This window comes from Cherax quadricarinatus, chromosome 30 (genome assembly GCF_038502225.1).
Source record: "Cherax quadricarinatus isolate ZL_2023a chromosome 30, ASM3850222v1, whole genome shotgun sequence".
NCBI classification, from domain to species: Eukaryota; Metazoa; Arthropoda; class Malacostraca; order Decapoda; family Parastacidae; genus Cherax; species Cherax quadricarinatus.
The window spans coordinates 26,868,066-26,895,679 of record NC_091321.1 but is presented as its reverse complement, the minus strand read 5'-3'; the positions used below and the strand labels follow the sequence as shown (position 1 = coordinate 26,895,679).

At 44.0% G+C, this 27,614-nt stretch overlaps 1 protein-coding gene across 3 annotated transcripts in view; it reads right to left on the bottom strand.

The window, feature by feature from the left end:
- Positions 1-27,614, bottom strand: part of LOC128692768 (high affinity cAMP-specific and IBMX-insensitive 3',5'-cyclic phosphodiesterase 8B) — a 659,454-nt gene that overhangs the window by 314,306 nt on the left and 317,534 nt on the right. For 2 of the 3 annotated variants that reach the window (XM_070090034.1, XM_070090035.1), the window contains exons 5-6: positions 19,565-19,632; positions 7,854-7,910 (exon numbers count right to left, since the gene is read on the bottom strand). In XM_070090034.1, the coding sequence (XP_069946135.1) occupies positions 7,854-7,910; positions 19,565-19,632 (125 nt within the window). Of the gene's footprint in view, positions 1-7,853; positions 7,911-17,286; positions 17,378-19,564; positions 19,633-27,614 lie in introns of those variants that run through there. The other variant, XM_070090036.1, reaches the window with a different exon arrangement.

Sequence of the window (27,614 nt, the reverse complement as noted above, 5' to 3'; positions counted from 1 at the left end):
TGTTTGGCCCCAGTGTGAAAAAATACCTCATGGAAAATAATTTGCCACTCAAGTGCCTCTTGGTAATGGACAATGCTCCTGCTCATCCTCCAAACTTGGAAGACCTATTGTCTAGGGACTTCAATTTTATAACAGTTAAGCTTTTGCCTCCTAACACCACTCATCTCCTCCAGCCCATGGACCAGCAGGTCATTTCTAACTCCAAAAAAACTCTACACCAAAGCAGTGTTTGAAAGGTGCTTTGAAGTGACCTCAGACACTCGGTTGATCCTAAGAGTTCTGGAGGAAGCACTTCAGTATCCTCCACTGCATAAGCCTTATAGATAAGGCTTGTGAGGGAGTGACTTCCAGGACCTCGAACTCTGCTTGGAGACAAGTGTGGCCACACTGTGTCGTCCAGAGGGATTTTGAAAGGTTTGAGGCTGACTCTGACCCTGCCGACTCTCTGCCTGTTGTGGAAAGTATTGTGGCATTGGGCAAGTCCATGGGGTTTGGAGGCGAGCGGTGAGGATGTGGAAGAGTTGGTGAAGGACCACAGGGAAGAGCTAACCACTGACGAACTGCAAAAGCTTCAACTGGAACAGCATCAGACCACAGCTGAGGAACTTGCTTCAGAGGAGGAGGAAGAGGGAGTGAAGGAGGGGTCTTCAGTGATTAAGGATGTGTGCAAAGTGGAATGAGTTGCAAACTTTTGTTGAAAAGTATCACCCTGATCAAGCTGAAACAAGCCATATCTGCAACATGTTCAGTGACAAAACCTTGTCCCACTTCAGGGAAATCTTAAAGATACGCCAGAAACAGAGCACTCTTGACAGTTATTGTGTGACAGGGATCCAGTGACTCAAGCTGGTCCTAGTGGCCTTAAAAAACAAAGAAGAGAAGTAACCCCAGATAAGGACTTGTTACCAAGTCTTTATGGAAGGGGATTACCCTTCCAAACAATAAGTCCTCCCTCTCTCCTCATGCCACACTGCACTTATGCACAGATTCTCTGACACTAAGTGGAGGAAAAATGGGACCTCCTTCATCGACTTTATGCAGCTATGGTTCATAGCACCTTACCTATGCAAGCAAGGTATATGGCTTGGCTTCTCCCTCTTCTCTTTGCCAACTAGATATTTTCTGGAATACAGCCTTCTGTGGTAAGCTGGGAATCTTTTCCTCCATTCTCATTGTGGCCTTGGGGGCAGAGTCAAGAATATTCCTTCCCTTTCATCGGTAAAGAAAGCAAGGGCTTGAATGCAAATTCACTGAATAGCCTCACTCCTCTTGCACATCCCTGCCACCTCTTTCTGCAAGTTTGGGCAGTAGCTTCTGTTCATTCACGTTTAGTCCAGTCTCCCTTTGTAACCAGGGTCCACCATTCACTGTCCTATCCCTACCCTCATACTCCCTGGTCCCACCATAGGTGGACATAGATGCATTCACCTGGATTAGTCACACAAGACCAGGGAGATTTCCCAGATATCACTTCTCTTAAAAGTATGGTTCCTCATTCTCCATTTATATGGGTCGCTCACTATGTACTGCATCTCCTTGAACATCCGCGGCTGTATTCTCTGATTTCTCAGTGTGTCAAGCCTGGTGGCTAGACCCCTCTCACTTGGTCTTGGGAGGGCAGTTATTTACCACTTACTAGACTCTGGATATCACCCTCTCTCACCCTCCTCCTCGGCTTTCCTATCTTCTACCCATCCATGGTCTTTGTCTCTTCGTCCGACTAGCACAGCTTCTGCTACACTTCCTGTGAATTCCAGATTGGAAAAGGGAGTATCAACGCATGTTGGAATTCAATACAGTGAAGTGGCTGATCAAGCAACCTTCCTTGCACACACACACACACACACACACACACACACACACACACACACACACACACACACACACACACACACACACACACACACACACACACACACACCCTACTATCCCCTTTCCCTAGGATTGGGCTGGAGTGAGTTCACAAAGAGAATCTGACAGAAAATCTGTCAACTCTAGCAGAGAGATTTGGTGTGCTCTCTTGGTTCCTGGGCACTGAACCCAGTCTGGTTTTTCAATGGCTCTTTCCCTTGAGCACTTCACCCCATTCAGTCAGTAGATGTAGCTCTGAGCCAACTCTGGGTGGGTCATTCATGGCTGGCAGCTCATCTACACCACCTCAGGCAGGCAGACACCATCCTGCTCATGGTCTTCAGCTGGAGATGGTGGAGGGCTTCCTGTTGTGGTGTGCCCTTTACCACACTGCTCAAAACCTCCTCTATATGGCTTTGCATCAATTTGGGGTCCAGTCCTTGGTCCCATCACTCCTACTCAATAGGAGAGGGTTCTAGCCTATTGATCGCCAGGAGATCTTGAGACACATGTACTACATAAACTTAATAATACAATACAAGGCTTGTACAATGCTAAGAAAAATAAAACTTCATAACAAGCTTGATGGCACGACAAACTTGATAACAAGATAAGTTTGATAAAACGATACGTTTGATAATAAGACAAACTTTGTGACAGTATACAAATAACCCGCACGTAGTACCTGACCAACCTGGCTGTGGTTCGTACGTCAGCTTGTGTGAGGCCAGCAGTAACAGCCTGATTGATCAGACCCTGACCCACAATGAGGCCTGGTCTCAGACCGGGCCACGGGAGTGTTGACCCCTGAAACCCTCTCCAGATAAACTCCAGGTACAGTGGACCCCCGCCTTACGAGCGCATCGCGTTACGTTAAATCCGCCATACGAAGCATTTGAACGCAAAAATTTTGCCTCGCCTTACATGATTCGTCCAGGACTCATCCCACGTGTGGCCTCAGCTGCCCCGTGAGTACCAGTGTTTACAAGCCAGCCAGTGCGGTCGCATCCACACACACATTTGGTACATTTCACCTTATCCCAGTGTTTTTTGTGCTTGTAACTGCAAAATAAGTCACCATGGGCCCCAAGAAAGCTTCTAGTGTCAACCCTGTGGTAAAAAGGGTGAGAATTAGTATGGAAATTAAGAAAGATTTTGAAGGGTTTGGGGCTAACCCTGAGAAGCCTATGCCAGTTGTGGAATCCATTGTGCCTACTTCAAAGATTAAGGAAATGTGTGCAAAGTGGGTTGAAGTGCAAACCTTTATGGATGAAAATCACCCTAACACAGCTATTGCAAGCCGTGCTGGTGACTATTACAATGACAATGTTGTGGCCCATTTTAGGCAAATCTTAAAGGAACGGGAGGTACAGACCTCTATGGACAGATTTGTTGTGCAACATTGGTCCAGTAACTCTCAAGCTGGTCCTAATGGCATTAAAAGAAGAAGGGAGGTAACCCCAGAAAAGGACTTGCTACCTTAAGTCCTAATGGAAGGGGATTCCCCTTCTAAACAATAACTTCCACACTCTCCCCTCCTCCCATCCCATCAATCATCACCAGATCTTCAATAAAGGTAAGTGTCATGTATTCTATTCTTAGTAGAGTACTAATTGTGCATGTCTTCTTCAGTTTGTGTGTATTAAAATTAATATTTCATGTGGTAAAAAGCTTTTTTTTTTCACACTTTGGGGTGTCTTGCACGGATTAATTTGATGTCCACTATTTCTTATGGGGAAAATTAATTCACCTTACGATAATTTTGGCTTACGATGAGCTCTCAGGAATGGATTAGTATCGTAAGGTAATAGAAAAGAGAAGCTAATGACGACGTTTTGGTCTGACTTGGACCATTTACAAAGTGACAAAACGTTTACGCAATAGTAGGAAATAGAACCAAAATGAAATGTTATGTCAAATATTTTACATTATTGAGTATATGTTTTTTAACCCGGCAACCACCCAGGGAGGTACTACCGTCCTGCCAAGTGAGTGTAAAACGAAGCCTGTGATTGTTTTACATGATGGTAGGATTGCTGATGTCTTTTGTCTGTCTCATAAATATGCAAGATTACAGGCATGTCTTGCTACTTCTACTTACACTTAAGTCACACTACACATACATGTACACATTTATTTATACACACTCATCTGAGTTTTCTTTGATTTTATCTTAATAGTTCTTGGTCTTATTAATTTTCCTTTTATATCCATGGGGAAGTGGAATAAGAATCTTTCCTCCGTAAGCCATGCGTGTTGTAAAAGTCAACTAAAATGCCGGGAACAATGGGCTAGTAACCCCTTTTCCTGTAAAGATTACTAAAAAGAATAAGAAGAAGAAAATTGTCAAAGTGGGAAGTCTGAATGTGCGTGGATGGTGTGCAGATGAGCAGCAAGAGATGATTGTGGATGTTATGAATGAGAAGAAGCTGGATGTCCTGGCTTTAAGTGAAACAAAGCTGAAGGGGGTGGGAGAGTTTCAGTGGAGAGGAATAAATGGGATTAGGTCAGGGGTTTCAAATAGAGTTAGAGCTAAAGAAGGAGTAGCAATAATGTTGAAGGATAAGCTATGGCAGGAAAAGAGGGACTATAAATGTATTAATTCAAGGATTATGTGGAGTAAAATAAAGATTGGATGTGAAAAGTGGGTTATAATAAGCGTGTATGCACCTGGAGAAGAGAGAAGTGTAGAGGAGAGAGAGAGATTTTGGGAAATGTTGAGTGAATGCGTGGGGAGTTTTGAATCAAGTGTGAGAGTAATGGTGGTTGGGGATTTTAATGCTAAAGTGGGTAAAAATGTTATGGAGGGAGTAGTAGGTAAATTTGGGGTGCCAGGGGTAAATGTAAATGGGGAGCCTTTAATTGAGCTATGTGTAGAAAGAAATTTGGTAATAAGTAATACATATTTTATGAAAAAGAGGATAAATAAATATACAAGGTATGATGTAGCACGTAATGAAAGTAGTTTATTAGATTATGTATTGGTGGATAAAAGGTTGATGGGTAGGCTCCAGGATGTACATGTTTATAGAGGGGCAACTGATATATCGGATCATTATTTAGTTGTAGCTACAGTTAGAGTAAGAGGTAGATGGGAAAAGAGGAAGGTGGCAACAACAAGTAAGAGGGAAGTGAAAGTGTATAAACTAAGGGAGGAGGAAGTTCGGGTGAGATATAAGCGACTATTGGCAGAAAGGTGGGCTAGTGCAAAGATGAGTAGTGGGGGGGTTGAAGAGGGTTGGAATAGTTTTAAAAATGCAGTATTAGAATGTGGGGCAGAAGTTTGTGGTTATAGGAGGGTGGGGGCAGGAGGAAAGAGGAGTGATTGGTGGAATGATGAAGTAAAGGGTGTGATAAAAGAGAAAAAGGTAGCTTATGAGAGGTTTTTACAAAGCAGAAGTGTTATAAGAAGAGCAGAGTATATGGAGAGTAAAAGAAAGGTAAAGAGAGTGGTGAGAGAGTGCAAAAGGAGAGCAGATGATAGAGTGGGAGAGGCACTGTCAAGAAATTTTAATGAAAATAAGAAAAAATTTTGGAGTGAGTTAAACAAGTTAAGAAAGCCTAGGGAAAATATGGATTTGTCAGTTAAAAACAGAGTAGGGGAGTTAGTAGATGGGGAGATGGAGGTATTGGGTAGATGGCGAGAATATTTTGAGGAACTTTTAAATGTTAAGGAAGAAAGGGAGGCAGTAATTTCATGCACTGGTCAGGGAGGTATACCATCTTTTAGGAGTGAAGAAGAGCAGAATGTAAGTGTGGGGGAGGTACGTGAGGCATTACGTAAAATGAAAGGGGGTAAAGCAGCTGGAACTGATGGGATCATGACAGAAATGTTAAAAGCAGGGGGGGATATAGTGTTGGAGTGGTTGGTACTTTTGTTTAATAAATGTATGAAAGAGGGGAAGGTACCTAGGGATTGGCAGAGAGCATGTATAGTCCCTTTATATAAAGGGAAAGGGGACAAAAGAGACTGTAAAAATTATAGAGGAATAAGCTTACTGAGTATACCAGGAAAAGTGTACGGTAGGGTTATAATTGAAAGAATTAGAGGTAAGACAGAATGTAGGATTGCGGATGAGCAAGGAGGTTTTAGAGTGGGTAGGGGATGTGTAGATCAGGTGTTTACATTGAAGCATATATGTGAACAGTATTTAGATAAAGATAGGGAAGTTTTTATTGCATTTATGGATTTAGAAAAGGCATATGATAGAGTGGATAGAGGAGCAATGTGGCAGATGTTGCAAGTATATGGAATAGGTGGTAAGTTATTAAATGCTGTAAAGAGTTTTTATGAGGATAGTGAGGCTCAGGTTAGGGTGTGTAGAAGAGAGGGAGACTACTTCCCGGTAAAAGTAGGTCTTAGACAGGGATGTGTAATGTCACCATGGTTGTTTAATATATTTATAGATGGGGTTGTAAAGGAAGTAAATGCTAGGGTGTTTGGGAGAGGGGTGGGATTAAATTATGGGGAATCAAATTCAAAATGGGAATTGACACAGTTACTTTTTGCTGATGATACTGTGCTTATGGGAGATTCTAAAGAAAAATTGCAAAGGTTAGTGGATGAGTTTGGGAATGTGTGTAAAGGTAGAAAGTTGAAAGTGAACATAGAAAAGAGTAAGGTGATGAGGGTGTCAAATGATTTAGATAAAGAAAAATTGGATATCAAATTGGGGAGGAGGAGTATGGAAGAAGTGAATGTTTTCAGATACTTGGGAGTTGACGTGTCGGCGGATGGATTTATGAAGGATGAGGTTAATCATAGAATTGATGAGGGAAAAAAGGTGAGTGGTGCGTTGAGGTATATGTGGAGTCAAAAAAACGTTATCTATGGAGGCAAAGAAGGGAATGTATGAAAGTATAGTAGTACCAACACTCTTATATGGGTGTGAAGCTTGGGTGGTAAATGCAGCAGCGAGGAGACGGTTGGAGGCAGCGGAGATGTCCTGTTTAAGGGCAATGTGTGGTGTAAATATTATGCAGAAAATTCGGAGTGTGGAAATTAGGAGAAGGTGTGGAGTTAATAAAAGTATTAGTCAGAGGGCAGAAGAGGGGTTGTTGAGGTGGTTTGGTCATTTAGAGAGAATGGATCACAGTAGAATGACATGGAAAGCATATAAATCTATAGGGGAAGGAAGGCGGGGTAGGGGTCGTCCTCGAAAGGGTTGGAGAGAGGGGGTAAAGGAGGTTTTGTGGGTAAGGGGCTTGGACTTCCAGCAAGCGTGCGTGAGCGTGTTAGATAGGAGTGAATGGAGACGAATGGTACTTGGGACCTGACGATCTGTTGGAGTGTGAGCAGGGTAATATTTAGTGAAGGGATTCAGGGAAACCGGTTATTTTCATATAGTCGGACTTGAGTCCTGGAAATGGGAAGTACAATGCCTGCACTTTAAAGGAGGGGTTTGGGATATTGGCAGTTTGGAGGGATATGTTGTGTATCTTTATATGTTTATGCTTCTAGACTGTTGTATTCTGAGCACCTCTGCAAAAACAGTGATAATGTGCGAGTGTGGTGAAAGTGTTGAATGATGATGAAAGTATTTTCTTTTTGGGGATTTTCTTTCTTTTTTGGGTCACCCTGCCTCGGTGGGAGACGGCCGACTTGTTGAAAAAAAAAAAAAAAAAAAAAAAAAAAAAAAATCTACCAATGAGGCAGCGTGACCTGAAACAGAAGGAACGAAAGCTTTTCTTCTTTTTATATTTAGTAATTATGAAGCAGAAAGAATTACTAGCCTCTTGCTCCCGGCACTTTAGTCGCCTCTTACGAAACAATGGTGTCGAATGGTTAATGTTTGCATTTAATAAATGTATGAAGAATGGAAGGTACCTAGGGAGTGGCAGAGAGCATGCAGAGTTCCTGTGTATAAAGGCAAAGGGGACAAAAAGTGTAAGAATTATAGGGAAATAAGCCTGTTGGCTTACAGAGGAAGAATTTTTCCCCACTTCCCACAAAATAAAGAATATAAATATACAAATCAAAGAAGAGTGGAGTAAGAACCAACCTTCAACTTCTTCTTCAAGACCTTCATAGGTCCTACTCGCAAGAAGCCACATTCTGTCTGCAAGAAAAAAACAAAATTAGTTAAATATGAATATTTTTTACAAGGAAAAAAGAATAACTTTAAAAATCCAACTTATTTCAATGTTCATAAAATCTTGTTATATCCAGATCCGCTCCTTTCAAAAAACCACACACAGGTTCATTATTTAAAAATACAAAGTATCTATACTACGGCAACAACTGGTATTTCTCGGGAAATTTTGAAGCATTGCTAGCAAAAATATTTATATTTTGGCGGGAATGCCACGTCAATGATCAGTACAGTGTTAGTTGATGTATCTCCATCAGTCAATGTTCAGTATAGTGTTAGTTGATGTATCTCCATCAGTCAATGTTCAGTATAGTGTTAGTTGATGTATCTCAGTCAATGCTCAGTATAGTGTTAGTTGATGTATCTCAGTCAATGTTCAGTATAGTGTTAGTTGATGTATCTCAGTCAATGTTCAGTATAGTGTTAGTTGATGTATCTCAGTCAATGTTCAGTATAGTGTTAGTTGATGTATCTCAGTCAATGTTCAGTATAGTGTTAGTTGATGTATCTCAGTCAATGTTCAGTATAGTGTTAGTTGATGTATCTCAGTCAATGTTCAGTATAGTGTTAGTTGATGTATCTCAGTCAATGTTCAGTATAGTGTTAGTTGATGTATCTCAGTCAATGTTCAGTATAGTGTTAGTTGATGTATCTCAGTCAATGTTCAGTATAGTGTTAGTTGATGTATCTCAGTCAATGTTCAGTATAGTGTTAGTTGATGTATCTCAGTCAATGTTCAGTATAGTGTTAGTTGATGTATCTCAGTCAATGTTCAGTATAGTGTTAGTTGATGTATCTCAGTCAATGTTCAGTATAGTGTTAATTGATGTATCTCAGTCAATGTTCAGTATAGTGTTAGTCGATGTATCTCAATGTTCAGTATAGTGTTAGTTGATGTATCTCAGTCAATGCTCAGTATAGTGTTAGTTGATGTATCTCAGTCAATGTTCAGTATAGTGTTAGTTGATGTATCTCAGTCAATGCTAAGTATAGTGTTAGTTGATGTATCTCAGTCAATGTTCAGTATAGTGTTAGTTGATGTATCTCAGTCAATGTTCAGTATAGTGTTAGTTGATGTATCTCAGTCAATGTTCAGTATAGTGTTAGTCGATGTATCTCAATGTTCAGTATAGTGTTAGTTGATGTATCTCAGTCAATGCTCAGTATAGTGTTAGTTGATGTATCTCAGTCAATGTTCAGTATAGTGTTAGTTGATGTATCTCAGTCAATGCTAAGTATAGTGTTAGTTGATGTATCTCAGTCACTGTTCAGTATAGAGTAAGTTGATACATCTCAGTCAATGTTCAGTATAGTGTAAGTCGATGTATCTCAATGTTCAGTATAGTGTTAGTTGATGTATCTCAGTCAATGTTCAGTATAGTGTAAGTTGATGTATCTCAATGTTCAGTATAGTGTTAGTTGATGTATCTCAGTCAATGTTCAGTATAGTGTAAGTTGATGTATCTCAGTCAATGTTCAGTATAGTGTAAATTTATTTATTTAAGTCAGTCAATGTTCAGTATAGTGTTAGTTGATGCATCACAGTCAATGTTCAGTATAGTGTAAGTTGATGTATCTCAGTCAATGTTCAGTATAGTGTTAGTTGATGCATCTCAATGTTCAGTATAGTGTAAATTGATGTATCTAAGTCAGTTAATATTCAGTATAGTGTTTGTTGATGTATCTCAATGTTCAGTATAGTGTACATTTATGTATCTCAGTCAATGTTCAGTATAGTGTCAGTTGATGTATCTCAGTCAATGTTCAGTAGTGTTAACTGATGTATCTCAGTCAATCAATGTTCAGTATAGTGTTAGTTGATGTATCTCAGTCAATGTTCAGCATAGTGTTAGTTGATGTATCTCAGTCAATGTTCAGTATAGTGTTAGTTGATGCATCTCAGTCTATGTTCAGTATAGTGTAAGTTGATGTATCTCAGTCAGTCAGCGTTCAGTATAGTGTTAGTTGATGTATCTCAATGTTCAGTACAGTGTTAACTGATGTATCTCAGTCAATCAATGTTCAGTATAGTGTTAGTTGATGTACCTCAGTCAATGTTCAGTATAGTGTCAGTTGATGTATCTCAGTCAGTCAGCGTTCAGTATAGTGTTAGTTGATGTATCTCAATGTTCAGTACAGTGTTAACTGATGTATCTCAGTCAATCAATGTTCAGTATAGTGTTAGTTGATGTATCTCAGTCAATGTTCAGTATAGTGTCAGTTGATGTATCTCAGTCAATCAATGTTCAGTATAGTGTTAGTTGATGCATCTCAGTCTATGTTCAGTACAGTGTTAGTTGATGTATCTCAGTCAATGTTCAGTATAGTGTAAATTGATTTATCTAAGTCAGTCAATGTTCAGTATAGTGTTAGTTGATGCATCACAGTCAATGTTCAGTATAGTGTAAATTGATTTATCTAAGTCAGTCAATGTTCAGTATAGTGTAAGTTGATGTATCTCAGTCAATGTTCAGTATAGTGTTAGTTGATGTATCTCAATCAATGTTCAGTATAGTGTTAATTGATGTATCTCAGTCAATGTTCAGTATAATGTTAGTTGATGTATCTCAGTCAATGTTCAGTAGAGTGTTAGTTGATGTATCTCAGTCAATGTTCCGTATAGTGTAAGTTGATGTATCTCAGTCAATGTTCAGTAGAGTGTTAGTTGATGTATCTCAGTCAATGTTCAGTAGAGTGTTAACTGATGTATCTCAGTCAATCAATGTTCAGTATAGTGTTAGTTGATGTATCTCAATGCTCAGTATAGTGTTAGTTGATGTATCTCGGTCAATGTTCAGTATAGTGTTAGTTGATGTATCTCAGTCAATGTTCCGTATAGTGTTAGTTGATGTATCTCAGTCAATGTTCAGTATAGTGTTAGTTGATGTATCTCAGTCAATGTTCAGTATAGTGTTAGTTGATGCATCTCATTCAATGTTCAGTACAGTGTTAACTGATGTATCTCAGTCAATGTTCAGTAGTGTTAACTGATGTATCTCAATCAATGTTCAGTATAGTGTTAGTTGATGTATCTCAGTCAATGTTCAGTATAGTGTTAGTTGATGTATCTCAGTCAATGTTCAGTATAGTGTCAATTGATGTATCTCAGTCGGTCAATGGGTAGAGTGGGAGGGGTTGTGGAGAGTAAGGGGTGGTGGAGGGAGGAGTGGTGGTTCAGGGGAAAGGGGTGGTGGAGGGAGGAGAGGTATGAGGTGGTTTTTGGGGGAGGGGTGGTGTAGGAGTGAGGGATGGTGGAGGGGGGAGGGCTAGTTCATTAGGGAGGGGGGAACTGACCTGTGTGGAGGTCCATGCTACAGAAAACACAGCTCTTTTTCAGGGGAGGAGTGGTGCAGGGTGCTGGGAGGAGGGGTGGTGCAGAGGAAGGGTACATGGAGGAGGGGTGATGCAGGGGGAGGGGTGGTACAGGGGTACGGGGTACTGACCTGTAAGGGGGTCCATGCTAGAGGACACAGTTCTTTCACTGGGGGACGGGGTACTTGTCATGTGGTGGGTTTTTCGATATGTGGATAGGGTAAGAATACTCACGTAGGCTGGTAGTACGTATAATATAACGTTAAGTGTGGGAAAGCGCCAACAGCCGTCCTGCCTCTCTCTGCTCCCTAGCCTGACTGACCCACCAGTGCCTATGTGTGAGGGGGTGTTTGAAATCCTGCTATGGTCAGCAGCAATATGAATACAGTCAGTGATTCACGCAGAGACGGTTGGTAGTGAGTCATCTACTGGTACACTGGTTACTGGTAACTGGTTACTAGGAACTGGTACTACTACTGAGAACTCGGCGGCGCTAACGTATGTCATCCCGACATACAACTAACACAAACTAGAGATGGCAGGTATACAGCTTGGGCTGATTCTATACAATGTCAAAGTACACAACAATTGAACATTATAATATACATAAGTAGAACATTGGAATGGAAGCTTACATAACTGAAACTACAAGGTATAATATAGCACAACTCATCGAATGAAACTCAACGTTGAGATTACACAGTAGAAGTGATAAAAAAAAATTTGATCGATCGATCTGTATTCATGTGATCTACGGATTCTGAGGAAGGAATATATACAAAGAAAGAAGTGTTTAACAGAAAGGCAGATTCGGTGCACTCAAATCTAGACTGATAACTCTCAGAATTCGGAGAGAACGTGAACACACAAAAAATTCTTGAATACTGATAAGTTGATACTGTAATTATTCATCTATACAGGTTATTTACATTTAACCCCAACTCTGCTAGGGTGAGATTGATATATGCAGAATGGGTGTCATCTCTGGGAGGATCAAACTGTTGCACTGGCTAACTCATGCTGTATTTGAGGCAAATCTGAATTGGAAGTAACAAATGATACTTGAGGATTTCTCAATACCTGTCGTGTAAGTAGGGAATAACGACATTCAGGTTGATCGTCTGACTGAGTATCAGAGGAAGAGAGTACAGGATCAGGAGGATTGTCAGAGTCTGTCACATTAGTCTGAGTTGGAACATCATTATCATCACATACTAACTTCATATGATCTAAATGCGATTCTTTATACTGACCAGTACTAATTTCTCTAACCTTATACTTATTACCAGTGATATGTTCAACTACTCGATAAGGACCAACAAACTTTTGATCAAGCCTAGGCACTGCAGACGTTTTGTTAAAGTTAATCAGCATAACTCTCGAACCTACTTTGATTTTGGATGGCTTTGCTCGAGTGTTTGCGACTCTTGTAAATTCTGCTGTTGATTTATGAAGTGTTTCACGGATTCTTCTAAAAACACTTTGAGCTAAGCTGGTACGAGTTGCTATGAAATCATCAGGGTTGTAATATGGTTTCGGATTAGAATATAACAACTCATAAGGCAAACGTTTATCTACACCGTACAATGCATAATGTGGAGTGTCACCTATGGAAACATTGTAAGCAGAATTTATAGCACACTGCACATCAGGTATAACTTCATCCCAAGTTTCACTGTTGGGATTGATAGTGGCTCTCAAGACATCAAGTACTTTCTTATTGGTACTTTCCGCTAACCCATTGCTGGCAGGATGATGAGGAACAATGGTGGATTTAGAGATCTTGTACAAGGTGCACAAATTTTCAAGAATCTCATTACAGAATTCACCTCCATTATCTGTTATGGACTTAGGGGTGGTATGCCTGCAGATAATGCGTTCTTTAAATGCTTTAGCTACTGTCTCGGCAGTCTTATCTGCAATAGGAACTAACTCACAATATCTGGTGAAATGGTCTACCATAACACATAGATGTTTGTTGCCCTGGAGGGAACATTGGAAATTAGTTAACAAATCTAGCACAACTCTTTCCCAAGGTTCGCTAGTGGTTGGATACACTTGGATTGGATTAGGACCATTAGCATTACCTTTATGTTGCATGCAGACGCCACATTTCTTAACATACTCAGAAATATCAGTTGCCATACGAGGCCAAAAGTATTTCAATCTGGCTTGTTTTACTGAACGATCCATACCAGGGTGCTCAACACCTGGTACATCGTGAACTAGCTGTAAGGCTACATTCACTAGTGACTGTGGAATTACTAACTGGTATACTCTTCTGCTAGGAGTACCCAACTCGGCTATTCGATACAGTAATTCTTGGTTCATGACAAAGTCACTGATGGGTGCTGGTGGCTTCACAGTCAGAATAAGATCTTCCTGGAGCAGGAATCGAATCACACCAGACCACATGGGATCTGTTCGTTGAGCATTCTTTACATCCTCAGCACTAAATGGAGGGTCTGCAGTTACTATACTAACATGTCGCGATAAGGCATCTGCGACTACATTTGACTTGCCAGGTAAGTGTTCAAAGGTGGGATTGAACTCTTGGATAGTCAAGGTCCATCTGGCTAACCTTCCAGTAGGTTGTTTGTTCTGGAATAAAGGTATCAGTGGAGCATGGTCTGTCAAGACATGAACAGAGTACTGATAAATAATGTCTCGGAAGTGCTTTAAAGACCATACTATTGCTAAAGCTTCTTGCTCAGTTACTGTATAATTACGTTCAGCCTTCGTAAGGACTCGGCTAGCAAATGCAACTGCGTTGTACTTGCCATCGGTCTTCGGAGCTAGTACGGCACCTATGCCAATAGAACCAGCATCAGTTGTCAGATAGAAGGGCTTAGAAAAATCTGGAAATTTCAAAATTGGAGCAGATGTTAGCTTTTCTTTTTAAGTTTGGAATGCTCTTTCTTGACGGAAGGTCCAAACAAAAGGAGCATCTTTCTTAAGCAACTCAGTTAGAGGAGCAGCTATGGAAGAAAAATTGGCAATGAAAGATCTATAAAAACCTGCTAAGCCCACAAAGGATCTTACGGCATCAGCAGTTTTGGGAGTTGGAAAATTTAGTACTGCAGTTACTTTACTTTGGTCAGTCGTAACCCCTCTAGGAGTGACTACGTGACCAAGAAACTTAATTTCTGATCTGAAAAATAGACATTTAGACAGTTTGATCTTTAGATTGGCTTCTTCAAGCTTACCAAGTACTACATCAAGTCTTTTCAAGTGTGTATCCACGTCTTTAGACATGACGATTACGTCATCTAAGTACACCATAAGTGCATTACCTATGAGACCTCTAAAGATATTAGTCATGAGCCTTGAGAATGTGATAGGGGAGGATCGTAATTCAAACGCCATATGGGGGAAGTGATAATGACCTGTAGGAGTGGAGAATGCAGTTAGCTCTTGGCTGTCCTCGTGAAGAGGGACTTGCCAAAACCCTTGTAACAAATCCAGGGTTGAAAAGACTTTGTTATCTCCGATGTTACGTAAAAGATCACCCAGTACAGGGAGTGGGAAGCGATCTGGAATAGTTTTCGCATTTAACTTCCTAAAGTCAATCACTGGGCGCCAAGTACCATCCTTCTTAGGTACTAGGATCAAGGGCGCATTCCAAGGTGAATTGCTAGGTGCAATAACTCCATCATCAAGCATTTGATTGATCAATTCTGCGACAGCAACTTGTGAATGAGGCATTCTGTACGCAGGTATACAGATAGGTCTAGTACCAGGTTCAAGTGGAATACGATGGGACAATAAGTTCGTTATACCCATCTTCTCACCTGGTAAGGCAATGGCTTTACGACATTTGTTCAACAGAGTCAACAAACGCTTGACTTCATCTGGGAAGTCAGTGGGAGCTAAGTCTTTCTCCTCAACTGGTGGAACAGATTGATCCAGTGAAGTGGATGAGGTCTTCCAGGTAGAAATAGCACCGACCCACTGGTCAGGTGACAACTCATCCTCTACCTGAACAGGGTAAGGATAGTGAACAAGGTCAACAATTTTGGTATTTGCTCTGAGACGAACACTGTGACCAGAAGTGTTAGCTAGGAAGAAATGGATCTTACTATCTCTTACAACATGTAAGGATGGTTCAACAAATAGACCTTTTACTTTGCAGGAATCACTGTCAACTAGGACGTTATCACCATCTGGAACACTAGGAACAACAGACACTCTAGTGAGGGCACTAGCTGCGACAGAAACGTCTTTCTGCAGACGGCATGTGACATCAAGTTGCAAGTAATTGTTTTCCGACAAGGCGTCCCCTGTGGAGAAACTACTACTTGAACTAGCAGACATTGCAGGGATAGGCTCAGCACTCAAGGTAGTCAGAGCATCCTCGGACACTTGAGGTAACTGGACACTATCTTGCAAGTCTGAAGTTGCCGGAACACAGACAGGAATGACAGGATCATCAGTGCCTGACCGCTTGGGTACGCTACTGGAAAATGCACTGGCCTGTAAGGACTTAATTCGAATGTCATACTCTGCGGCAGTATGGCAGATCTCGGATCCAAGTTGGTAACCCCAAAATGGTACGATCAAGTCATCAATTTGGGCATGCCATCGATAAGGGTCGAGCACAATGCGTAAGTCTCGCATGGAAGCAAATCCCAGTAGAAGGTCACCAGGGAAGGTAATCTGGTCAACAACAAGGAAGGAAGCAGTGAAGTCTCTACCTTGGATAGAAAAAGTTAGGGAAGTCCGACCTCGGACACGCAGGTGAGAACCAGCTACTCCACTAAGGGAGGACACATGAGTCGGTTCTACAAGAAGGACATGTCGTAACTGCTTATCCCTAAACAAACTAGACCTGATAATATTGACTTGCGCACCAGAGTCCATGAACAAATGAATGGGTGCATTATGAACAGATGCTTGCACTATAGGGCCTATGGTTGCATTGGAAGTTATGTGCAAACAAAAAGGTGGATTGTCATCAGCAAAGATTTGTTCCACTTCATCCCCAAAATCATCTACGTCAGACGTGTGAAGCAACATCAGCAGGATTGTCATTCTCGAGACTGCTTAAGGCTTCAAAGGAATTGTGAACGGGGATGGTGTACTCATTATCACCTACTGTCGCCATGGGACGGTTTGACTGGGGCGCTCGAATTCCCCCAAATTGGAAGAATGAGCCTGGTTCTGGTTAGTTTGAGAACCACGACGTCTGTTTCCTCTACGGGTTCTGCGGTTGGAACGGCCATGAAAAGACCTAGAGTACTGAAGGTTGTAGAGAGCATTGCACTCAGATGTGTCATGTCCATGTATTCTATGATAAGTACAGTAGGGAAGATCTGACTGGTACTCATCATCAGTACAACGCCTCTTAGGGTAACTATCAGGACAATTAATTGCAATATGGCCATGGAAACCACAGTTGTAACAAGTCCTCTGACTATGGTTGCTGAATGTACTATGAATACTACGAGGTTTATAATGACTCTGTACACTGGGCCTTGGTGATCGCCGAGATGGTTGACGACCACGATTTGTCGCTGTGGCACAAACAAGAGGTGGTGCAGACTGAGGCATAGGTGTGAAATTACTTTTGATACATGGGAATGTACCCTGGGGGCACAAGGAACGTACATGATTTAGGGCTGTAAGTGGTTCCATCGTCACAGTAGGAGGATTAGCCTCATAAGCACACACGGAAGCAAGCGGCATTAGTTCTTTGATTGCTCCAAAAGCTGCTATTTTAGCAAACGACGCTGTGGACGGTTTATCCTCGTCAGGGACAAAAGCTGAGGACTGGACAGCATTGATAAATGATGATAAAAGTTTGTCTAATAGAACAGCAAATGCACTCAACGATTCATTAGTTATGGGTGTAGCATTCATTAGTTCCCTAAGAACGACATATGGATCAGCTGTTTTTACTGGTACGAGGAAAGAACGAATCAGTTCCTCATATTGTGACCACTTAGTAAGATTCCTGAAGTCTCGCATATCAAGATCAACAACGTGAACAGCAGCAGGGGATCGTTCTGGTACTGGGGGACGGGGTACTGACCTGTGAGGGGGTCCATGCTAGAGGACACACAGTTCTGGTACTGGGGGACGGGGTACTGACCTGTGAGGGGGTCCATGCTAGAGGACACACAACTCTGGTACTGGGGGACGGGGTACTGACCTGTGAGGGGGTCCATGCTAGAGGACACACAGCTCTGGTACTGGGGGACGGGGTACTGACCTGTGAGGGGGTCCATGCTAGAGAACACACAACTCTGGTACTGGGGGACGGGGTACTGACCTGTGAGGGGGTCCATGTTAGAGGACACACAGCTCTGGTACTGGGGGACGGGGTACTGACCTGTGAGGGGGTCCATGCTAGAGGACACACAACTCTGGTACTGGGGGGCGGGGTACTGACCTGTGAGGGGGTCCATGCTAGAGAACACACAACTCTGGTACTGGGGGACGGGGTACTGACCTGTGAGGGGGTCCATGCTAGAGGACACACAGCTCTGGTACTTGGGGACGGGGTACTGACCTGTGAGTGGGTCCATGCTAAGGACACACAGCTCTGGTACTGGGGGACGGGGTACTGACCTGTGAGGGGGTCCATGCTAAGGACACACAGCTCTGGTACTGGGGGACGGGGTACTGACCTGTGAGGGGGTCCATGCTAGAGGAGACACAGCTCTGGTACTAGGGGACGGGGTACTGACCTGTGAGGGGGTCCATGCTAGAGGACACACAGTTCTGGAACTGGGGGACGGGGTACTGACCTGTGAGGGGGTCCATGCTAGAGGACACACAGCTCTGGTACTGGGGGACGGGGTACTGACCTGTGAGGGGGTCCATGCTAGAGGACACACAGCTCTGGTACTGGGGGACGGGGTACTGACCTGTGAGGGGGGTCCATGCTAGAGGACACACAGCTCTGGTACTGGGGGACGGGGTACTGACCTGTGAGGGGGTCCTTGCTAGAGGACACACAACTCTGGTACTAGGGGACGGGGTACTGACCTGTGAGGGGGTCCATGCTAGAGGACACACAGCTCTGGTACTGGGGGACGGGGTACTGACCTGTGAGGGGGTCCATTCTAGAGGACACACAGCTATGGTACTGGGGGACGGGGTACTGACCTGTGAGGGGGTCCATGCTAGAGGACACACAACTCTTGTACTGGGGGACGGGGTACTGACCTGTGAGGGGGTCCATGCTAGAGGACACACAACTCTGGTACTGGGGGACGGGGGTACTGACCTGTGAGGGGGTCCATGCTAGAGGACACACAGCTCTGGTACTGGGGGACGGGGTACTGACCTGTGAGGGGGTCCATGCTAGAGGACACAGCTCTGGTACTGGGGGACAGGGTACTGACCTGTGAGGGGGTCCATGCTAGAGGACACACAGCTCTGGTACTGGGGGACGGGGGGTACTGACCTGTGAGGGGGTCCATGCTAGAGGACACACAGCTCTGGTACTGGGGGACGGGGTACTGACCTGTGAGGGGGTCCATGCTAGAGGACACACAGCTCTGGTACTGGGGGACGGGGTACTGACCTGTGAAGGGGTCCATGCTAGAGGACACACAGCTATGGTACTGGGGGACGGGGTACTGACCTGTGAGGGGGTCCATGCTAGAGGACACACAACTCTGGTACTGGGGGACGGGGTACTGACCTGTGAGGGGGTCCATGCTAGAGGACACACAACTCTGGTACTGGGGGACGGGGTACTGACCTGTGAGGGGGTCCATGCTAGAGGACACACAGCTCTGGTACTGGGGGACGGGGTACTGACCTGTGAGGGGGTCCATGCTAGAGGACACAGCTCTGGTACTGGGGGACGGGGTACTGACCTGTGAGGGGGTCCATGCTAGAGGACACACAGCTCTGGTACTGGGGGATGGGGTACTGACCTGTGAGGGGGTCCATGCTAGAGGACACACAACTCTGGTACTGGGGGACGGGGTACTGACCTGTGAGGGGGTCCATGCTAGAGGACACACAGCTCTGGTACTGGGAGACGGGGTACTGACCTGTGAGGGGGTCCATGCTAGAGGACACACAGTTCTGGTACTGGGGGACGGGGTACTGACCTGTGAGGGGGTCCATGCTAGAGGACACACAACTCTGGTACTGGGGGACGGGGTACTGACCTGTGAGGGGGTCCATGCTAGAGGACACACAGCTCTGGTACTGGGGGACGGGGTACTGACCTGTGAGGGGGTCCATGCTAGAGGACACACAACTCTGGTACTGGGGGACGGGGTACTGACCTGTGAGGGGGTCCATGCTAGAGGACACACAGTTCTGGTACTGGGGGACGGGGTACTGACCTGTGAGGGGGTCCATGCTAGAGGACACACAGCTCTGCCATAACCGTGCTGGTTCAGCTCCGCGGGACCTGCCGAAACAACCGTGTTTAAAACTAGCTGACTGCATTACAAGATATACAGTAAACCTATATTAAAATACTGCAAGTCAGTCAACACACTGGCTATTATAATGTTAAACTGGAATCGTCTCAATAATGAATTGTTTTATCAATCCAAATTCAAGGACATAATGAGAAGATTATAGAACTATATACAAAAGATGAAGTAATCAGTCCCTCAGCCAAAGCTGAGGGACTGATTACTTCTTCTGAAGGATCTCAATCTTTAAAAAGGCTCGAGCATCTTAAGTACAAGATGGCATCTGGAATACATCAGTGGTATTCAGCATCGATAAATTGATGAATTAGACATATGTACAACATCTGGGTATCTATATTTCGTAAACGTTTTGTAGACTGTAGAAGAGAAGGCAATCAGTCCCTCAGCGTAGGATTTACAGTCGTTTATTATGACTTAGATCGAGTTCATAGCCTTTATGGCTTTGAGGAGGGTGAGGACAGATTTACTGCGAAGGATGCTGGAGCTGCGAGGAAGTTACAGTGGAACCTCCGTGTTCGAACATACCAGACCTCCAACAAACCGAATCCGAATAATTTTGTTCAGAAAAAAATGATCCGATCTTCGAACTTTTTTCAGGAGTCCGAATATGCCGGTTTGTTTACGATTCAGTTGGCGTCGTTAGTGCCGCTGAAGAAGACTTTTGAATAGAAATCCGGTTTCCGAATCTTTCCCATTAGAGGTAGAGGAAGTTAGGCTTGAGATATGGGGATACCTTCTTCGGATCGAACAGTGACCTTAATACATCCAGTTTTAACTTCATTACTGGCGTCTGAAAGACAAGCTTACTGTAAATTCATAATTAGGTATCCCTGAAGGAGGACTTTAATTAGGTATCCCTGAAGGACCTTAATTGGGTATCCTTGAAGAACCTTAATTTGGTATCTCTGAAGGAGGACCTTTATTAAAGAAATCTGAATTATTTTTCTATTTTCCCCCCTCCTACTTTTCGATTTCATTTCTCTCATATCTCGAAAACGCCTCATCCGATCGGCTTCAAACGTTCAATACTTGTGTACAGTAACGAACGTCAGACTCCTGGAACAGTGTCATGCTCACGTGCACGATGATCAAAGTTGCTGACCCCCATTACCAGCATCCTGGAATGGTTAAGATAAATTTTAACATTCCCAGCATCCTGGAATGGCTACGGTAACATCTAATATTCCCAGCATCTTGGAATGGCTAAGATAACTTCTAACATTCCCAGCATCCTGGAATGGCTAAGAAAACTTCTAACATTCCCAGCATCCTGGAATAGTTAACATCTAACATTAATAAACGACTGTGGAGAATACAACTCCAGATCCGACCATTTTATATTTAAAACAGTATTTGGTTATTATAGTATAATTTCTTTATTCCCCTTTAAACCACTTTAAATAATCATCAGTTTAGTTCTTCTGAAAAAATTAGTATTTAACGACTCACCCGGCTCGGTGTCACGAAAGTTCCCATTAAATTATGTTCGTGTGCTGGCAAATTTGTTAATGTAAAATATAAAAAAAAAATCTTGAAATCATGGTAATCCATGCCATAACTGGAGAATGACTCTTCTGATCGGCTTCAAATTTTCTTGGCTGGTGTGGCTTCCTAAACATGAGAGAGACACTGCTCTTCCCTGTTTGATCGTTTTTATTTTTTTATTTAATAAGTAAAGAATGGTTTTATCTGATTACTTTCTAAATATTATTGACGATGCAAGTATAGGGAGGTTCTCCAGGACGAGTCCAGGTCCAGGTACTGGTCCAGGTCCTGGTCCAGGTCCAGGTCCTGGTTCTGGTCGTGGTCCGGGTGTTGGCCTGGGTGCTGGCCTGGGTGCTGGTCCGGGTGCTGGCTAGGGTGCTGGCCTGGGTGCTGGCCTGGGTGCTGGCCCGGGTGCTGGCCCGGGTGCTGGCCCGGGTGCTGGCCTGGGTGCTGGCCTGGGTGCTGGCTCGGGTGCTGGCCCGGGTGCTGGCCCGGGTGCTGGCCTGGGTCCTGGCCTGGGTCCTGGCCTGGGTGCTGGCTCGGGTGATGGCCCGGGTGCTGGCCCGGGTGCTGGCCCGGGTGCTGGCCCGGGTGCTGGCCTGGGTGCTGGCCTGGGTGCTGACTCGGGTGATGGCCCGGGTGCTGGCCTGGGTGCTGGCCCGGGTGCTGGCCTGGGTCCTGGCCTGGGTGCTGGCTCGGGTGCTGGCCCGGGTGCTGGCCCGGGTGCTGGCCCGGGTGCTGGCCCGGGTGCTGGCCTGGGTGATGGCCTGGGTGCTGGCCTGGGTGATGGCCTGGGTGCTGACTCGGGTGATGGCCCGGGTGCTGGCCCGGGTGCTGATCCGGGTGCTGGCCCTGGTGCTGGCCCGGGTGCTGGCCCGGGTGCTGGCCCGGGTGCTGGCCCGGGTGCTGGCCCGGGTGCTGGCCCGGGTGCTGGCCTGGGTGCTGGCCCGGGTGCTGGCCCGGGTGCTGGCCTGGGTCCTGGCCCGGGCCAGCACAATGTTAGTCTGTTACTCCGAAAAAAAAGTTCAAATTTGAAATTTTACGGAAATAGTTAAGAGTTGGAATTATTGTTATGAGATCAACTACTGAAGAATGTATTTGCTGATCGGCTTCAAACTTTTACCACTGGTGAGCTTTATTAAAACACAACATGTCACTCATTGTCAGCTGTATATTTCACTTTGCCATTTATATTGTTTCCCACATAATAACAAGAGAATGCTTCTTCTGCTAAGCTTCAAACTTTGGTGTATCCTACCAGGAAGTATATTTATCTTAATTCTGGGCTGTGTGCTTGCCAATTTCCTTTTTTTTTTTTTTTTTTTTTTTCCAAGTTCTATTAAAATGAGTTTTTAAAGAAATCAGAATAAATTTTTTTCTTACAGGATCGTGGAGAACTTCAAATATAATGTTAATAAGAAAAGTAAGGTGGGAAAAATAAACATCCGGATTTATGATGTTTTTTAAGCTTAACGAGGAGAGACTATTATTTTTGGGAACATTCTCAGCAACATTGTAGTTTGTTTTCTCACAAATTTTCGTTTATTACTCGAGAACGCCTTATTCGATGGGCTTCAAACTTTCAACGCTGGTGTAATGTGTCTTGGGTAAGATTGCTGTCGGTATTTACATAGGTGGGTGACCTGAGTACAATGTTACAGGTGAGTGACAGATTATGTTACGGTGTGACAGGTGGAGACAGTCTCCTCTCAGCAACTTAACAATATCAACAATGTTAGACAGGTGAGTGACAGATTATGTTACGGTGTGACAGGTGGAGACAGTCTCCTCTCAGCAACTTAACAATATCAACAATGTTAGACAAGTGAGTGACAGATTATGTTACGGTGTGACAGGTGGAGACAGTCTCCTCTCAGCAACTTAATAATATCAACAATGTTAGACAGGTGAGTGACAGATTATGTTACGGTGTGACAGGTGGAGACAGTCTCCTCTCAGCAACTTAACAATATCAACAATGTTAGACAGGTGAGTGACAGATTATGTTACGGTGTGACAGGTGGAGACAGTCTCCTCTCAGCAACTTAACAATATCAACAATGTTAGACAGGTGAGTGACAGATTATGTTACGGTGTGACAGGTGGAGACAGTCTCCTCTCAGCAACATAACAATATCAACACTTGTGTTTCCTACTTACAAGAATGTTCTTGTGTTTATTGCAGAATGTTGATCACATTTTGACAATTTTAATCTCCAACTGGTATAGTATTATTTCTACCTTATTGTATTATTTTGTCTTTATGCGGGTGAGGGGCTCTTGATCCAAGGTATTGGATTTATCTTCCCTGTGACTGGATAGAATATGAATGCCTTCCATTCCACAGACACTATATGACCACTATTGGCCTCCACTTTCCTCTGATTTAAATACAACAATTATGAACGTCATTAGTCTTCATTGACTGGCGTTTCACATGGAATGAAAGGAATGTTTCATGGATTTAGGTTGTATAGGTACAATTTTGTTGGATTCTCTGAAATAGCTGGAAAATGCATCTTCTGTTCAGTTTTAGACTTGTAGTGTTGATGTGTTTCTCTCAAGGTAAACAATCTCTTGATGTCAGGCCGTGTAAGTTATGTGCCAATTTTATTAATTAAATTATTTTATGTAAAATAATGGGAGAATGTCCTTTCTGATCGCAGGTTAAACCTACGCAACGTAATTTTGTGTCTAAAACATCTGTGTGTCCTCAAGATCATGGTTAAAAATTTGCATATGTGCACGAAGCTTACACAGAGCTTACTTCCTTACTGTACTTTCTTAAAAGGTGATCGGTCTTATTAGGAGAAATTTTGCACTGATTTTAGCCTGCGTAGGTCCCAGTTTGCTCTTTCAGAAGAAACTGGAAAAAATTAAATATTGTCATTCATGCCAAAATTTCCGAGTGTCGCATCTGATTAGTTTCAAGCCTTCCATGCTGATAACTTTATAATGTAACTTACAAGTGGCTTCAAGCTTAATGTTCTTGTATATTGTAGGATACTGATCTTTTTGAAAGGTTTGCACTTTCATGCTATGAATCTCCTGTTCCACCACATCACAAAGGTTAACACCAACTTCTGACGCCACCGCCTGCATCTCCCAGCAGAAACCGCGATTAGTCAGACCAAGTGACGTGTTTCCAGTCTTCAACTGTCCAGTCTTGGTGAGCCAGTGCCCACTGTAGCCTCAGTTTTCCGATATTAGCTGACAAGAGTGGAACTCGATATGGTCTTCTGTTGCTGTAGCCCATCCACTTCAAGGTTCAATATATTGTGCATTCAGAGATTATTTTCTGTAGTTGTAACGTGTGGTTATTTGAGTTACTGTGGCCTTCCTGTCACCTTGGACAAGTTTGGCCATTCTCCTCTGACCTCTCTCATTAACAAGACGTTTTTGCCCACATAACTGCCGCTCACCTGATGCTTTGTGCTTCTGACAACATTTTCTGTAAACTCTAGATGAAATCCCAGGATATCAACAGTATCAGAGATACTCAAAACAGCCCGTCTGTCTGCCACCAACAATCATTCCATGGTCAAAGTCACTTACATCACATTTTTCACCATTCTGATGTTCAGTCTGAACAATTGAACCTCTTAACTATGCCTGCTTGCTTTTAAGCACTAAGACACTGCCACACAATGCAAGCACGTTTACAGGTGTACCGTGTGTGTGTGTGTGTGTGTGTGTGTGTGTGTGTGTGTGTGTGTGTGTGTGTGTGTGTGTGTACTCACCTATTTGTACTCACCTATTTGTGGTTGCAGGGGTCGAGTCTTAGCTCCTGGCCCCGCCTCTTCACCGGTTGCTACTGGGCCCTCTCTCTCCCCGCTCCATGAGCTTTATCAAACCTCGTCTTAAAACTGTGTATGGTTCCTGCCTCCACTACGTCATTTTCTAGGCTATTCCACTGCCTTACAACTCTATGACTGAAGAAATACTTCCTAATATCTCTCTGACTCATTTGTGTCTTCAACTTCCAATTGTGGCCTCTTGTTTCTGTGTCCCCTCCCTGGAACATCCTGTCTTTGTCCACCTTGTCTATTCCACGCAGTATTTTATATGTCGTTATCATGTCTCCCCTGACCCTCCTGTCCTCCAGTGTCGTCAGGCCGATTTCCCTTAATCTTTCTTCATAGGACATTCCCCTTAGCTCTGGAACTAACCTTGTCGCAAACCTTTGTACTTTCTCTAGTTTCTTGACGTGCTTTATCAAGTGCGGGTTCCAAACAGGTGCTGCATACTCCAGTATGGGCCTGACATACACGGTGTACAGTGTCTTGAACGATTCCTTACTAAGGTATCAGAATGCTGTTCTCAGGTTTGCCAGGCGCCCACATGCTGCAGCAGTTATCTGATTGATGTGTGCTTCCGGAGACATGCTCGGCGTTATACTCACCCCAAGATCTTTCTCCTTGAGTGAGGTTTGCAGTCTTTGGCCACCTAGCCTATACTCTGTCTGTGGTCTTCTGTGCCCTTCCCCTCTCTTCATGACTTTGCATTTGGCAGGATTAAATTCGAGAAGCCATTTGCTGGACCAGGTGTCCAGTCTGTCCAGGTCTCTTTGAAGTCCTGCCTGGTCCTCATCAGATTTAATTCTCCTCATTAACTTCACATCGTCTGCAAACAGGGACACTTCTGAGTCTAACCCTTCCATCATGTCGTTCACATATACCAAAAATAGCACTGGTCCTAGGACCGACCCCTGTGGGACCCCGCTCATCACAGGTGCCCACTGTGATACATCATTACGTACCATGACTCGTTGTTGCCTCCCTGTCAGGTATTCTCTGATCCACTGCAGTGCCCTTCCTGTTATATGCGCCTGATGCTCTAGCTTCTGCACTAATCTCTTGTGAGGAACTGTGTCAAAGGCCTTCTTGCCGTCCAAGAAGATGCAATCAACCCACCCCTCTCTCTCGTGTCTTACTTCTGTTATTTTATCATAAAACTCCAGAAGGTATGTGACACGGGATTTGCCTTCCATGAATCCGTGCTGGTTGGCATTTATACTCTTGTTCCGTTCCAGGTGCTCCACCGCTCTCCTCCTGATAATCTTCTCCATAACTTTGCATACTATACACGTCAATGACACAGGTCTATAGTTTAGTGCCTCTTTTCTGTCTCCTTTTTTAAAAATGGGAACTACATTTGCCGTCTTCCATACCTCAGGTAGTTGCCCAGTTTCCAGGGACGTGTTGAAGATTGTGGTAAGTGGCACGCACAACATATCTGCTCCGTCTCTAAGGACCCATGGGGAGATGTTGTCCGGTCCCATTGCCTTTGAGGTATCGATGTCCCTTAGCAGTTTCTTCACCTCCTCATCTGTACGTATGTCGTCCAACACTTGTTGGTGTATTCCTTGCTGGTGTCCCCATCTGGTCTGTCCCCCCAGAGTCCTTCCTGTCTCTACTGTAAATATTTCCTTAAATCTCGTGTTGAGCTCCTCGCATACCTCTTGATCGTTTCTTTTGAGTTCGCCACCTTCTTTCCTCAGCCTTATCACCTGGTCCTTGATTGTCGTCTTCCTCCTAAGGTGGCTATACAGCAGTTTCGGGTCAGATTTGACTTTCGATGCTATGTCGTTTTCATACTGTCGCTGGGCCTCCCTCCTTATCTGTGCATACTCGTTTCTGGCTCTTCTACTAATCTCCTTGTTTTCCTGGGTCCTATGCCTCCTGTACCTTTTCCATTCTCTGTTGCACTTAGTTTTTGCCTCCCTACACCTTCGGGTAAACCAAGGACTCGTTTTGGTCTTCCTATTATTTCTGTTTCCCTTGGGAACAAACCTTTCCTCTGCCTCCTTGCACTTTGTTGCCACATATTCCATCATCTCGTTTACTGATTTTCCTACCATTTCTCTGTCCCACTGAACCTCCTGCAGGAAGTTTCTCATACCTGTGTAGTCCCCCCTTTTATAGTTTGGCCTGTCCCCTTCAGTTCCTGTTACCTTCTCCACTTGTAACTCTACTATATAATCAAAACTCAGAACCAGGTGATCGCTAGCTCCAAGGGGCCTCTCGTAAGTGATGTCCTCAATGTTTGAACTGCTCAGGGTGAACACAAGATCCAGTCTTGCTGGCTCATCCTCCCCTCCCTCTCTGGTTGTGTCCCTGACATGTTGATGCATGAGGTTTTCAAGTACCACATCCATCATCTTGGCTCTCCATGTTTCGGGACCCCCATGTGGCTCCAGGTTTTCCCAGTCGATCTCCCTGTGGTTGAAATCGCCCATTACCAGTAACTTTGCTCTGCTCGAGTGAGCTCTTCTTGCCACCTCAGCCAGTGTGTCCACCATCACCCTGTTGTTTTCTTCATACTCCTCTCTTGGCCTCCTGCAGTTCTGTGGTGGGTTATACATCACTCCAATGACTACTTTATGTTCTCCGGACTGAATTGTACCTACAATGTAGTCTCTTTCTCCAATCATGTCCATGCCTTCCATTTCCTCAAATCCCCATCG